At 43.8% G+C, this 15911-nt stretch overlaps 1 protein-coding gene across 1 annotated transcript in view; it reads right to left on the reverse strand.

Annotated features, from left to right (window-relative positions):
* Positions 1-110: 110 nt before the first annotated feature.
* prkn (parkin RBR E3 ubiquitin protein ligase) overlaps positions 111-15911 on the reverse strand; it is a 54796-nt gene continuing 38995 nt past the window's right edge. Inside the window, exons 8-12 of the mRNA XM_018766189.2 lie at positions 11842-11903; positions 9417-9566; positions 1457-1543; positions 953-1073; positions 111-607 (exon numbers count right to left, since the gene is read on the reverse strand). Coding sequence (XP_018621705.1) covers positions 498-607; positions 953-1073; positions 1457-1543; positions 9417-9566; positions 11842-11903 — 530 coding nt within the window. The 3' untranslated portion in view covers positions 111-497. The remainder of the gene's footprint in view (positions 608-952; positions 1074-1456; positions 1544-9416; positions 9567-11841; positions 11904-15911) is intronic.

Raw genomic sequence — 15911 nt, forward strand, 5'->3', positions numbered from 1 at the left:
GCATTTGAAAAAACAGAAAACATGTATTTGACCAAGGTCTGATGAAGGTCTTTAAAACAACAGGATCGAGTTCAAGTTGTAATTACAGTGAAGACACACATTGTACCTGAGGTGACATGACTGTCCGAAAGCACTGCAGTACTTTCCTTAAAATATAACTGCATGCGAGGTTGTAATATCGCCAACTCGCAACTTGAAATACGCATGCACAGACATGTGCATGTGCGCACACACATACACACGGTTTATTACTGGTTTATTATACACTCTGTAGCAGCATCCGAACTATAACTGAAAATGAGCTTTTATTTCAAATCAGGTGACAGTCTCAAAAAGATATTTATGTTTAAGCAGCATCACTTTGAGCTCAGTCTGAACAGGAAGACCAGAATTCACAGAGATACATGAGGACTAGGATTATGAAATATGAATGAATAAATTCTGAGTGGTGGCACAAGGGAGCCTCTGGCTTACGCCACTCCCCAAACGTCCAGTCCTCAGCCGAACCAGTGGCTGCCCATACACTCCCGGTTCCATTCCACACGGCACAGCCAGCACCACTCAAACCTGCACTGAGCGATGGGACACACCATGTGCATGCAGCCACCTGCAGAAACATACATACACAACACACACTTAGAACACACTGAAAGGAGAGGCTGAAACAGAGAATCTGTAGACAGCGTAAAGTGTAGGTGAAGGGGGGCAGCTAGCGAAGTGTTTAGAGCTGCTGCCTTTGGACCCAAAGGTCGCAGGTTGGAGTCTCAACTCCAGCTGTAGTACCCCTGAGTAAGGTACTTACCCTAAATTGCTCTAGTAAAATTACCCAGCTGTATAAATGGGTAAATAACTGAGAGTAATGTAACATTGTAAGTTGCTTTGGAGAAAAGTATCTGCTAAATAAATAAATGTAAGGTGCAGGGAGTCTGTGGTATGTATAGGAGACTCATACCATTCTTCTCCACAGGAACATGGCATCTTGGGCAAGGACGAGTGGTCTCATCTATGGTCTCCTGGGATGCCTGCTCCCAACGGGCACGCCTAGCTGCCTCCTCATCCACAACATAGTCATGCTGAGGAGGCATGAGCAAAATCACCACAAACTTCAAAACTTCTGGCAACCTGACTGTGAGAAAATTTCAAGTAAAAACTGGTTTGTGGCTGAGGTTCACAAATAACTGCCTTGCAAGGCCATTTCAGCATGTATAATGTTTGTACATAGTATATGATCGGTGTGTACATATCAAAATACAAGAAGCGTTTCAAAGGGCTGAATTAATAAGTAAGGTCATATGTTGGACAGTGAGGCAAAAGTGTACTTCAGAGAGAATGGGCTCCTCTCTACATCTTTTTCAACGGCAACAAAAGAAATCTGGCCACAAAGCATTATGGGAAGGAAGACTGATTGGGAGGCACAAAGACAGGGAGGCATTCTGAGAACTCCCTGGCAGCCTACCTGGTGGGCTGCCCCTGCCTCTGATACTGGTCTTGTCTGACATGGTCCCTCATGGAAGCCCTGTTTACACTCGCGGCAGAAGACAAACTGTAGGCACAAAAGAAGAGAATCCAGGAAAACGTACAGTACAATGAAACACAAATTGCACTCATTCTATACTATCAAGTCACAACAAATCAATGTCTGATGTCAAACAACGATAGGGATTTCTATGTGTATTAACAGACTATATATAATTACTGAATAAATGTTAAACTAAAAATAACATTACTACACTGAATAAATACTAAATTAAAAATAATGTTGCCATGATAAATGTTTTCTTTGTCTTCAAAACACAAACAAATTGTACCATGTGCACATATAGGGGACACGGTGGCACAGACGGTGAATCACAGCTCGCCGAGTTGCTTGATGAGCGTGGGGTTCGAGTCCAGCTCAGGATGTGTAGAGTTTGTATTTTACTCCCCATGTTAGCAACCTCCCCCAGACATTCACAGAACAAAGCACTAGCAGACCACTGAAAACCAACTGGAACTGACTTGCTGCCACTTCAAACCATATATACAATATATAACTTCAGCATTTACTCTGATTAAGCACACATGGATACTGGGATGCGCCAGAGTAGCAACACCGAAAATTCAGCTAAATCCTGGCGATAAGCAGAACAATTCTGTTGAACCGGAGCTCAGTTTGCACGCTTTCCGTACACTCTGGTGGATCACACACTAGGTGGAGCCGTCCCTCCACTGTTCCTCCAGCACACCCCATTATGACTTCCTGGCACGCCAGCGAATGGACAAATTCCCCGCAAAAACGTCCGCCTCTACAAGGATTTACACAACTGTTATTATTACAGGCTCAATCACATGTCTGAAGTGCAGCATCTGCGCCGCTCTTGATCAAAAAGCGGCGACTGGTAGAGGAGGCGTCTTTCATTTGATTTAAGCAGACAGGGACTCAGCAATGCCCCTGATACGAAGTGCTCCTTTCTTTTCCCAGCAGAGCAGTTAGGGTGGAACAGAAGAAAAAGGGGGCAGTTTTGACAAGCGTTCTTGTCCTCCCCCGACATTGGCTCTCAGAGATGGTGCGTTTTCCTGTATTCCATTAGCCGCATTAGATTCTCCTGCTTAGCTGAACGAACCACTTCCGTCACCTCCTCAAACGGCTGTCACCTTAACATCCTTTAAGTGAGGGAAGAGAATATGCATAAAGACACAAGAGGCCTCACGAGACTCAATTACCTTCAACACACCCCCAGGGAGGTATCGTACGTGTCTGTATTGCACTGTCTATGTGATTTAAGAGTCATCCATATGGTTACGTGTACAGCTCAGGGGACGGACGACGGCATCTCAGGTTCGGATCAGCCGAGAAAGGAATCGCCCGGTGGTTCATGTTGGCCCTGCAGATCACAGAAGATGCACGAGCGTGCTTAGCTTGAGTCACGGTAGAGTCGGGGTGGCTGGCAGCCCCATTTCCCTTCGCCTCTCTCCAGCGAGCAATGGGGACAAATGGCTGCACTTCAGACATCACTCTTGGGGAGCTGGAGCGTATCCACAATCACCTCATCTGTTCAAAACAAAACTGTTCTAATGGATCAAACTTTATTACTATCCAATCTAAACCTGTTTGAACAGCGAATAAGGTGCACAAAAATATCTAAAAGGATCATTTTTAAACAGCCAAGAATGAACGCTATGTACAAAATTCACATTTGACCATGAAAGAATTGCAGTGTTTTCACCACAAAGTTCCACTTGTAGAGAAGTAATGTGCCCTAATTCATGCCATCACTGTCAGCTCCCTGCTGCAATTCATTCTCTCACACACACACACACACACACACACACACACACACACACACACACACACACGCAGTCAAGCTGCTGTAGTTTTCCCTATCACCTCAAGGCTCACACAGTGTGCCTTGGAGAAGAAGGCCCTGACTGGGCCATAGCGCAGTCTCCCACACTGTCGAGCGGAGATAACGACTGCAGCAGCAAGCACACCCTGTCTGCGTGACCCGTCATTTCCCCATCCAACAAGCCCTGCAGACGGTGATCTCTGCTATTATTCTGCTACCGCGGCAGCGGGGGCTCCTGAACCCATTTTGAAGGAGAAGGAGAAAAAAACACCGGGATGTATCAGCGAGCCGCCGTATTGATTTCTGTGTAAGTGGAATCTGTAACAGGACACAGCGTAACCGTGTGGCGCTCCCCAAACACATTTAAAACCACAGAAACTCATCAGGGCATTTGTGATAGGACCAACTCTCTTTCTGGCAGGACGGCCATTTGTGATTGGGCACCTTCTCGTTCCCGCCATCCGTCTCCAATAAACTCTTTATCTGCACCTCGCAGGCCTCAGGACAGACAGCGTGCTCCCCCATGGCTTCCCACCTCCCCCACCTCCACCTGAGCTTCATAAAATCACACTACACAAGGACTGCTGTGAATTCTCGCTTACTCCCTGTTCAACAGTGATCAAAACTCAGGACAGCCAGGCAGAACCGTGTGATCGGAGGAGGGGAAAGGCCTAATTAATAGCACACTTATGACAGGGTGTCAGAGTCCTGCTGGGGGCTTCTGGGAGAAATGCAAGACAAACGAGAGCGCTGCCGCACTCACAGAGGCACACGTTACCCTGCCTACACAAAATCTGCTGTGCTTCTCCCAGTGTAATTAACTAATTGGACATATGTTCTTCCCGCAGTATCACATGAATATGTTTAACTGCCTTGTGATGCAATTACTGATGATTAAGAGCAAGCTGAGAGAAGAGACCGAATTCCTCTCCTTCTGCACGCCCTGCTCCGAACAGCAATGCGGCACCGCCAAGCCGGAACGTTCCCGTTTCGCAATGACACTGTAGTCAGAAGTCTAAGCGGAAGCTCACTGGAAGACAAGGCACGGCTAAACATAAACTGGAATTAATGTGGAACAACAATAACAAAGTGTGAACAAAGAAGCTGGGAACAAGCTCGCGTAGAAGTTTTGTCTCCTGAAGCTCTGTTTCGGGAGAGCAAACGTGGCGTGGCAGTCAATGAGAGGGAAAAGGTGGAGACTTGGCGGAAGATTAGCGCTTGAGGGACTGGGCTTCGTGACCAAGACACAGCCTGTTGGAATCCCAGGAGGTGAATCTCTGCCTTAACCTTGAGGCAGGTACTTCACCTCAACTGTTTCAGTCAACTTCAAGCTTTCCATACTGAGAGAGCTGCGAAAGTTGGAGCATGCAGATTTCTGTGGGTAATATTCCAAAAATCTGCAGGAAACTTTCCAAATCTGAGATTGGAAAAACGACTTATATGCAAATATTCGACAGCCCTGAAAACAGCAAACCCTGCACTACACTCTTGTGTAGAAGGAGACTAAAAATAATTAGACTATATGAATTCTGAATTTACTACAGACTTTTTTTGTTGCTTTACCAAAATAAGACTGTGAAACCTGCACCTACTCAAGAACACTTAAAATCCTGGAGTGTGATGAAACGAAAATAATGTTAAACCTGCTTTTAAACCAGACTTTTAAAAAAAAAAAAAAAAAAAAAAAAACTTGTATCTTTGCATGCAATCACAGTACAAGCCTTCTCTCTCTCTACGTGATTCAGAACAACATTGTTCACCTCTATGTCTGTACTCTGGACCCCGGAGAACATTTTAGTTGAAACTGGAATACCTTCACGATGACTGTCTCCGAAAGTGAGCATCTTCTATCTTGTGGTGCCACTGAATCCTGATGGACCTCGGCACATCAGCAAAGTTTGTAACAGTCTTTGTACGGTTTTAACAGCACTGTAAGTGGCTCCAGCAAGCTGCTACGAAAGGCCTGTGTCCACTACCCCTAAAAAAACATGCTTTGACTGCAGATGGGCCAAACTTGGCATTACACAAGTGAATCTCCTATTGCAAACACCTTTGAAGTCTTCAATGTGAGAAAAGTTGTCTCTGTCCTCACTAAAACATGATGGTACACAAGGGATTGCAAATTGTGCACTCTTTCAAGAACTCCATAGCTGGTGATGGACGGACTTTTGATATACTGAACGTGGAAAACCTCTGAATGTTTAGTGTTTCCTTTGAAAGATTTAAAAAAAAAAAAAAAAGTACATTCAGGGGGAAGAAGGGGGGAAGAAAAAAAAAAAAAAACTTCTGCAAGTGTGGCAGAAGTTTGCATGTGATTTATACTTCATTTCTTTGACGAAAGCAAATGTCATCTGCAGATTGTCAACCTAATCAATCAACTGTAATGTGTCTGGCTGGTTACTTTCACAGCTTCCAGAATTTCAGAAGCATACTTCTAGGCAGAATGATATCTGCCAAGGGAAGTGTTTGTCATGGCAAGATATTTTAGAGATCGTGAATTTCATCTTTTGCAACAGACGTTGGGAGTCATTGTAATTTTCCCCTCACAGCAGCAAGAGAGTTTAGGAATTTGGTTTTCTTTGCTCCAGCCATGTGAAAACCTTGTTAGAAGTATGTCACGAACACATTCACCTTGTCAAAAGGCTTTCCGACTCACTGCTCAACAAAATTCATTGTATGTGCCAGACAGGTGATATGAATGGAACTGGGATGGACAGCTTCCAGTCCAGTGCTGTTTGCCTTAGTCATTTACACAGTGCTGTGCATATCAGGAGACATCATCATCTCTTGAGCTACTCGAAAGTCACTGATAGCACAGCTTGCACTTGACACTGTTGAAATGCATGCATTTATCAAGGAATACAGTATCAGTGACATTTGCCCTGATGTGCCTTTTGGTCAGCAGTGATACCAGTACACTGAGAAAACACCGTCCCTCCATAACAGGGTCTGATCAAAAACGAGAGGGACAGGTTTCTCAAAGGTGGTTTCTATGATGAAATCTTTTACCACTGCAAGAACTACAGGAAGATATTAGCCTCATAATTTTTATAACCGGGAACTACACCTCCATTTATTACTCTCACTTCTTAGAAGCTTTTCATTATAGATTTTCTGGTGTAGATCCTTGTGCCGGTTATGCAAGATGAAGAAAAAAAAGGCCAGACCGGTTTTGCTGTGCTGGAAAATTATTATGGCTGTATATTAGCTCTATTAAAATAATTACATCAAGAAACTTTCAAGAAAAAAATTAAGATCACTAATGCAAGTTCTTCTGAAATCAGTACTTAAAACAAACACACAATATAAGCATAAACTTGTGAAACAGATAATGCAGGTTTTAGAGCTGTCACCTTCTAATCTCAAGATGCTGGTTCAAATCCCCTCTCCTGACCCAGAATCCTTGATCAGCATACTCATCCTAAATTGATGTAAAACTATCCTGGCGTATAAATAGGTATATAATTGTAAACGGCTTGTTGTTGTACAAACCCAACATTGTTAAGCTACTTTGGACAAAGTTGTCAGCTAAGTGAAGGTTAATAACTGCAGTTCACATGTTGTTACTACACTTTTGCTATCATACTAGAGTACATCTGTGGTTTTGAAATCCATCCATTTTTGATAACCACTTCTCCTAACCAGGTTTATGGTGATCTGGAGCCTATTCCGGAATCATTGGGTGCAATGCTGAGAGTGGTACACCATGGATGAGACCCCAATTCATCACAAGGTGGCCCCACACACACACACACACACACACACACACACATTAAGTAAGGCTAATTGAGCATCACTAATTCACCTGAACTGAATGTCTTTGGACTGTGGAAGGAAGCCGGAGCACCTGGAGGAAACCCATGCAGACACAGGAAGAACATGCAGACTCCACAAAGACTGATCACAAATCAAACCCACGTTCTCTTGCACCACCCAGACTCTGTGAGGTGGCAGCACTACTTACTGTCACCGTGCTGTCCTAGTTTTTAAATATTTGACGTTATATACCTATATGTGACTTAAAAACCGGTAAGTACAGTTGACACAATGAAGCAACTCTTTGCCATGGTAAAAATGGCACAAATATTCTAAGATTTATTTTTATATAGTATTGAGTTTTAGTAAAAGCATGAGAATTGTACATTTCACTGACGTAGCCACAAGGAAAATTAAAAGCATCAGACTTAAAAGCTGTGCTGTGCTGTTGCTTTCATTCACAGTCGATACAGTTCTCACTTCATACAACAGGGAGTGATAATTAAATAGAGAAAGGCATTGCCAGACAGGGAAAATCATCTGAGATATCGTGTAAGTATTTATATATTAAAAACTGAGTACTGTGCACATCAATTTTGCCATTTTTCTTTTTCTAGAGACCAAGTGTAAATGTAGTTAGCTTGCCTCCTAACGGAACATGCTACAGCTCTTCTGTTACTATCCGTCTTACTTTCTACTTTCCTTCTCCAGCCAGAATGCTACTTGTGGTATATGTAATGGGTTTTTTTTTTTTTTTTTTTTTAACATTTCTGCAGAGATTTGATTAATTCTTCCTCGGGATGACCTTGCTTTTAAAAGAAGAGCTAATTTCAGATGTTTGTCAACTGGTGACCTTCCTCTGCAGCCAACCACTTTTGTTACAAATGGAACAAAATAACAACATTAAATAACTGTTATTATGGAGTTTTTTATAGCTTTCTCAGCCAAAATGTTATGAGTATTTTGTGTTGCTGTGTGCACTGCCGGTGTATGAGAGCATCTCCATCTTTCCCAGTAGCTAAGTGACCAACTACATTTACGTTTATTTATTCAGCAGATGCTTTTTTTTCAAAGCCACTTCCAATGAACTCTATGTAGTGTTATCAGCCCACACACCTTATTCACCAAGGTAACTTACACTGCTAGATACACTACTTACACTGGGTCACTCATCCATACATCAGTGGAACACACTCTCTCTGGTCACACACTAGGAGTGAAGCTGAACAGCATGTCTTTGGAGTGTGGGAGGAAACCAGAGCACCTGGAGGAAACCCACACTAACAAGAGAAGAACATCCGAACTCCACACAGACTGAGCAGGGATCAAACCCATGTCCTCTCGCACCACCCAGGCGCTGTGAGACAGTAGTGCTATTCGCCTGTGCCACCGTGCTGCTCTAACCACTAACTAGCCAACCCTAACTAACTACCCAACTAACCCTAACCCCTAACCAACCACCAAATCTGAACAGTTGAGTGACATCTAACGGTGCGAAGCAAAAACATAGTTCACAAAAGCAGATTCAGCATCAAGGTAAAATCAGGTTGGACAGATGAGCTCATTTTGCATGAAAGACCCAGGAATCATTTCAGTAAGTTGCTCTGGGTGAGTGACAGCAAAGTTTCTCAGTCACAGTGCACCTGCTGTTCTAGGCTCTTCATTGGCCTTTTCTCTTGTAGCTGCGGGAGATGAAAGATGTCCTCTGAGCAACTTACTTTGCATCCCCGCAGCGACGATATTTGTGTTTCCAAACATGCAATCAATCAGCACTGATGGATTATGAGCTGCACCCGGTTCCGTAATCGACTGGGTAATTAGAGAACATTACGCACACCGTGTCATAATTACATCTTAATAGCACTGTGATTGCGTTCGGCACCCACAGAATGATGGAGGGCCAGGATGGGGTGCAGCGACATCGCTCCAGGCAACGGCAGTCTGGCAGGGAGGTGGCCATGGAATTGGGGCGGGGAGGACATGCTCTGCACCAAAGTGAAGGGTGGGCAGGGGTGGGAAGTTGTCACTGATGTGTGGTTTACTATAACACTAATTAGACTGCTTCTTGTTTTCAGTCTCTTACTGCAATATGAAGGGAATTTTACCTCTAGACCATGGTGCCTCAGCTGTCTCATGATCATACTCACCTTGCATGCCCTCATCTGCAAGCATGCTCACCTACTGTCCTTAGTATATACTCCACATGTGTACTTTGACATTCAGGGCTAGCCTCCCCTTGCTGACTCATCAAGCCTCAGCTGAGTCCGTGCCACCCACTTCAGGTATGTTCTTGCACTCTATGTGAGTGTCACTGCATACGATTGTGCATCTTACCCCGCAGCCCAGCCCACTGCTGTGGTCACACTGAACTCGTCGTTGTCCATTCTCAGGAAGCAGACCTGCTCCACAGCCTGGGGCGGGACAAAGGACTCCGCCCATCCGTAGTACGCATTCCTCTGCACCGTAGCGCTGGTACCTCTCGTACTGGCAATACACATAAAGTAGATCTGTGTGAGCTATCAAATACATGCAGTCAAAACATAAACATGACCGAACACAACATGGCCCTCAGATTACCCAGCAGATTTTACATTGCTGCTTGAACACCCCTGCAGATAAAAACAGAGGGAAAAGAACACCAGAGGCAGGCTAGTTGCAATAAACCATGTTGCTTTGGGTGCAGTGTGGCTGCTCATGACAGCTGGCTCTACATAAGCTTTCTCTACTCTCAGAAAAGGATGTTTTGCATCTTGCCTGCCAATGCTAATATTTGCCTTGTTGCAGACCAGGGTGCTAGAAATGCCTTTACTTGCCTTGATTAAAAAAAAAAAAAAGACTTGTAATGTACAATTTGCATTTATGTAGGCTTTAAAGTACATGGGTAAATAAGCGGAGACTAGTTTGAGTTGAGGGGGGGCTTAATCATATACTAAAAGAAACCTGTACCTGACCAGACCTTCCAGTAACAGCGTTCACAGCTGTGGTAGTTGGTTGGTGAGACGGTACTTGTTGCATCGAAGATAACACAAGGGAAGATGCTACAGTAAGCAGGTGTGAGGCAGTGTGGTGTAACAGATGTGGCAATTAATAGACTGATGTCGATATACACCGATCAGCCACAACATTAAAACTACTGACAGGCAAGTGAATAACATTGATTATCTCGTTATAATGGCATCTGTCAAGGGATGGGATATATTAGGCAGCAAGTGAACAGTCAGTTCTTGAATTTGATGTGTTGGAAGCAGGAAAAATGGGCAAGCATAAGGATCTGAGTGACTTTGGCAAAGGTCAAATTGTGATGATTAGACGACTGGGTCAGAGCATCGCTAAAACGGCAGGTCTTGTGGGGTGTTCCCGGTATGCTGTGGTTTGTGCCTACCAAAAGTGGTCCAAGGAAGGACAACCGGTGAACCGGTGACAGGGTCATGGGTGCCCAAGGCTCACTGATGCGCTTGGGGAGCAAAGGCTAGCCCATCTGATCACACAGAAGAGCTACTGTAGCACAAATTGCTTAAAACCTTAATGCTGACCAAGACAGAAAAATGTCAGTACACACAGTGCATCGCAGCTTGCTGCGTATGGGGCTGCATAGCCACACACCGGTCAGAGTGCCCATGCTGACCCCTGTCCGCTGCCAAAAGCACCTACAATGGCCATGTGAGCATCAGAATTGGATCATGGAGCAATGGAATAAGGTGGCCTGGTCTAATGAATCATGTTTTCTTTTAGATCATGTGGACAGCCAGGTGTGTGTGCGCATCGTTTACCTGGGGAAAAGATGCACTATGGGAAGAAGGCAACCCAGCGGAGGCAACGTGATGCTCTGAGCAATGTTCTGCTGGGAAACCTTGGGTCCTAGCATTTATGTGGATGTTACTTTGACACGTACCACCTACCTAAAGGTTGTTGCAAACCATGTACACCCCTTCATGGCAACAGTATACCCTGATGGCAGTGGCCCTGCCACACTGCAAAATTTGTTCAGGAATGGTTTGAGGAACATGACAAAGAGTTCAAGGTGTTGACTTGATCTCAATCTGATCGAGCATCTGTGGGATGCGCTGGAAAAACAAATCCGATCCATGGAGGTCCCACCTCGCAACTTACAGGACTTAAAGGATCTGCTGCTAACGTCTTAGTGCCAGATACCACAGGACACCGTCAGAGGTCTTGTGGAGTCCATGCCTTGGCCGGTCAGAGCTGTTTTGGCGGCATGAGGGGGACATACACAATATTAGGCATGTGGTTTTAATGTTTTGGCTGATCGGTGTATGAGAACAAAAAGGTAGAACAAACAGGTTTCTCATAACTCCCTGGAATCAACAAAAGGGGTCAAAATCAAGGTACCACTGATGTCTTGATGTCATGATCTTAAGTTCATGTAAGGTATACATATTCATGATCGTGCTTGGATCAATCCTTTACAAAGTCACTCCTGCAATGCAATGTAAATGTTGATATGTATCTCCAAAAAAAAAAAAAAAAACTACTAGGAACATAAGGAATCAGCAATATTCTGGTAAAGTTTTGTGCAGCTACTTGTGTGATGAACATCGGCGCATATGGTGAAGCAAACTAACTAAATGTATTTAATTACACATCTGCAGCTATGTCTCTTTCTCCTAAGGTAAAGCACAAAATGTATTTTCTATGAGATGCACGTCGTTTTGGAGAAAAGCATCTGCTAATTGAATAAATGTAAATGTAATGTCTGATTGATTCCCCCACCAAAGCAAGCCTGTAGTCCCCAACCCACCTGCTCTTCTCCAAGGACTCGGAAGTGATGGACCTCCTTAATCAGAGAGTCGGGACAACCGGCTGAAAAGAAGGAAAGGAAGAGGACATTAGCACACACTGAGTCCTGGTAACAGCACAGTGGACAGCCTGGTTCAACACCTGACCCTCCCTGTGACCTTAAGGGTTTTACAGATATTCTTCAAATTAGTAATAAACTGACATCTGGAAGAAAAAAAAGCACGCTGTCACACTATTAACTTTCATGAATCTGTTAAACAGGTTTTATGTAGTACAGCAAAACCTTCAGTTAAGGAGCATGTGAACCTCTGGTCTGGATAGACAACGGGCCTCATTAGCAAAGACTCACACACAAACATTTAGATGCTGAAAAAGTAACGAATGCAGAATTAACAGGCACACATGCACATGCAATGTGCATAAACAATGACTTCATGAAAGCACGCCCTCCACAAAGTCTTTCTACATTTACATTTTACATTTATTCAATTAGCTGGTGCTTTTCTCTAAACCAACTTATAATGCTAAACTACCTACAGCAGTTTAGCATTATACAGCTGGGTAATTCTACTGGAGCTATTTAGGGTAAGTATCTTACCAAGCAGTCTTTAAAGGACGTAAAACAAATTTTTGAGAACGCACTCGAGAAGCTCACCAATTGCACTCATCTGAGGGCAACTGCTCAGGCAAGAAGTCCTTGATCAAAAGCGGGACTCTTTTCTTTACACATATAAAAAATACACCTTAATGAGACATACTGCCGAAGAGGTTCTTTGAATCCAATGCTCATCAGATAGACCGAGACAAAATGATAACGTTACACAGCAAGATTTGCACATGGTAACTGCGGAGCAACAAGTAGCAACACAAGTACATATTATATATTTGAACTTTTTCTTTTCATCGGCTCATTTCTCATTTTAATACGCTGCAAATAACAATATGATTCTTTAACACGTAAATGGTGCGGGCCAATGGTGGCCACTCAGTGCAGAACATCGATCTTCAGGGACACGGGGGGGTAATGAACCTTTATGCCTGCGTGTTATATGATGTGGCCGAACAAATCGAAGGGCAGAGAACACTTTGCCTCGAAGACCAGACAAAGAGACATGCTTTGCAGAGGAGAGATGACCCACAATGCAGCAAGCAGTGACAGATGCACAAAGGAAGGGATACACAAACAAACAGCCGGCAGAGAAATGGACTCCTGGCCCAAGCCTGGACTGTGGGCTGAGAGAAAGCCCAGGTGACCCTAAGAGGTGAATGCAGACAAAGATGCTAAGGCAATAAATTTGCTACCTGAGGTCCCCAGTGTTGACACAATTCTCCAAACCCTTCCTGGTAGCGCTGCTTCTGAGAACTATACCACAGCCTTGGGGCAACGCAGGGACACATCTCTGTGATTTCCCCTAAGAATTCCAGTGCCCCGAATGCAGTTTTGCTTCATGTCAAGTCAAGAAAACATTTACGTACACCTCCTCAGCTGCCATGGGGACATCAGCCTGAGCTTTGCTGAAGTTAAGTGTTTCAGAATTAAATGCGGGGTATGATTTACAAGATAGTGACGCCAGATAAATGTACTGATGTAAAACATAGCTGCTCAAAACTCCATGTGTTCTTTAGATTCAGATAGGAGATATTTCTGACATAACTGACTGCTGCATCAGGTTACTTCCATATTTAAGTGTGACCTGCAAGCAGGGCCTTCATTCAATACTGATCATAATGATACTGCAAGCTTGCTTTATAGATGATTTTTTAATGTAATACCTCTTGTTGCAAAACTGGTTTCTTCACCAACAAGATGAACTCTGAAGAATGTTCAGCTGCAAACTGGATTTGGCCAGTTCAGATTTATTCCACAGTGCAACATTTTTAATCCAGCACAACACTGCAATTAAATATAACTCCTTATCAGAAAAATCAACTAATTATTCATTATGCAATCCAGTATGCTCATTATTTTAAAACAGATTCACAGTGGAGTGCTCCCTGAAGAATGTAATTTTCATGAATGAACTTAATCATTAATTATGTGTTTGTGTGAAAAAGGCTGCATACCAGAATGACAGAGTGGACAATTATGTAAATTTCACTGTACTAGACAATCCAAAAACAATACATGGACCTCTACACTTCTTTGCAGTGTTTAACATGCAGATCATTTCCTGTCGGATCTTTTGCTGAAAAGTGACTGTACGGTCACAAAGGCAGGACCCCAAGAAGGATGTGACAGCCATGCATTTGGTCAAGCCTATCTGTCACCAAAATAACCAAATGGAACTCTAGCCAAAAAGCAGAGGAGGGAAAGAGATTTGAAATCCTCTGCAGATGGCAGAGTTTGGCAGAAATCAGAGGACAGCAGAAGGACATCCTACAAAACTCCAGTGTACGAGCGGCACTTCCTGAAATGATGTCTGCCCACCTGCTCTGCAGCGAGGTTAATGAAGTACTGTGTGTCACTAGTCTGACTGATCATCTCCATATCCTCATCATCTTTTGGGTGGGATGTCTCAACAGAATGATAACTCCCTGGTTCAAAGGGCAAAGTGTTGGTAGCTGGCATTTTGAGGGCCGCTAAAATTACCCATATTTCATTATCCCCATTCCTGCAGATCGCCTCCGGCAACATCAACAAAATGTATTTCACCGTTTCCAAGACAATCATCTATCCAGTTATTGAAAAGCAACTTATTAACAAAATATTGTAAATCATAAATGAATATGAGTTTCTTGGAATGGATTGCCAATATCATTTCAGAAACTTAAACGTAATCATTACTCGCACATTTGAGTTTGGGGAAATAACTAGAAGTGGGAGTTTACAAAGAGTGCGCTGAGGAACAGAAAACACTCAAAAGTTTTGGAAGTCTGGTGCAATGCATGGTCCAGCAGAGAAGGCCCACGAGCCCACTAGCAGGTGTGGCTCAGCCTAAGGAAGTCCAGCCTGCAGCAAAACCAGAGCCAGTAAAGTGCAACACTGAGCTCCTTCCCAAAGCTGATAGCCTTACCGCAGAACGACAATCCAGCACACAAGCGCCTTCGGGCTCCAGAATGCTAATGCAATAATCTCTCTCGGGTCGCTGTCGCTTTGCCTTTATTATGCAAATGCTTCTGACGAATGTTAATCAGACAGACAAGCTGGGACATTTTGGAGGAAAATGTCTCACTTTTGTCTAAATGTAATTAAAGATACAAGGAAAAGAATGACATGATGTTGCCATGGTGACATGTTGACAGCACATACTGTAGACCATGGAGGAGGAGAGACAGCCAGAGAATGAGTGTAAAGGACAAACACTATGGGATGAGCGGGAGGGAGTGGGGATGATGGAGTAGAAGGACAGACAATGAGATGGACGAGCAGAAAAGTGCTGAGGGGAAAACTGAAGAGACACAATGGAGAAACAGAGAAACAGATGGCAATGGAGAGAGAGTCACAAAATGGTGAAATGGACTGTGATGCAGATGGGAAACACTGCCAAATCAGACAGGTATAGCTAGACAGGCAGCTAAAGGGGGGGATACAAAGAAGGTGAGTCAAAGAGGAAAAAAGGGAAGGGGGCAAAGACAGACCAAGACCGACAGACAAGTAGAGAAACTGTCCTTGTTTTCCAACCCAAGACCAGAGTTTGAATTGAGTAGCGCTGCTGTCTCACAGTGCCTGAGTGGTGTGAAAGGATGTGGGTTCGATCCCACTCAGTCTGTGTGGAGTGTGCATGTTCTCCCCATGTCTGCTTGGTTTCCTCCCACAGTCCAAAGACATGCTGTTCAGGTTTACCTATAGGGTGTGAGTGCCAGAGAGATTGTGTTCCACTGATGTATGGATGAGTGACCCAGTGTAAGTAGTGTATCTAGCAGTGTAAGCCACCTTGGTGAATAAGGTTTGTGGGCTGATAACAGTACATGGAGTTCATTGGAAGCCGCTTTGGAGAAAAGTGTCTACAATAAGTAAATGTAATGCTCTGCAACTACGGAAAGGTACCAATAGTTTCCAGTGTGTGTGCTTTGGATCTGAATCTTTCAATCTTCTCCATAAAGCACATGTCTGTCTGCAAGTTCCTCCAT

Source organism: Scleropages formosus, chromosome 8 (assembly GCF_900964775.1).
Source record: "Scleropages formosus chromosome 8, fSclFor1.1, whole genome shotgun sequence".
In the NCBI taxonomy this organism is placed as follows: domain Eukaryota; kingdom Metazoa; phylum Chordata; class Actinopteri; order Osteoglossiformes; family Osteoglossidae; genus Scleropages; species Scleropages formosus.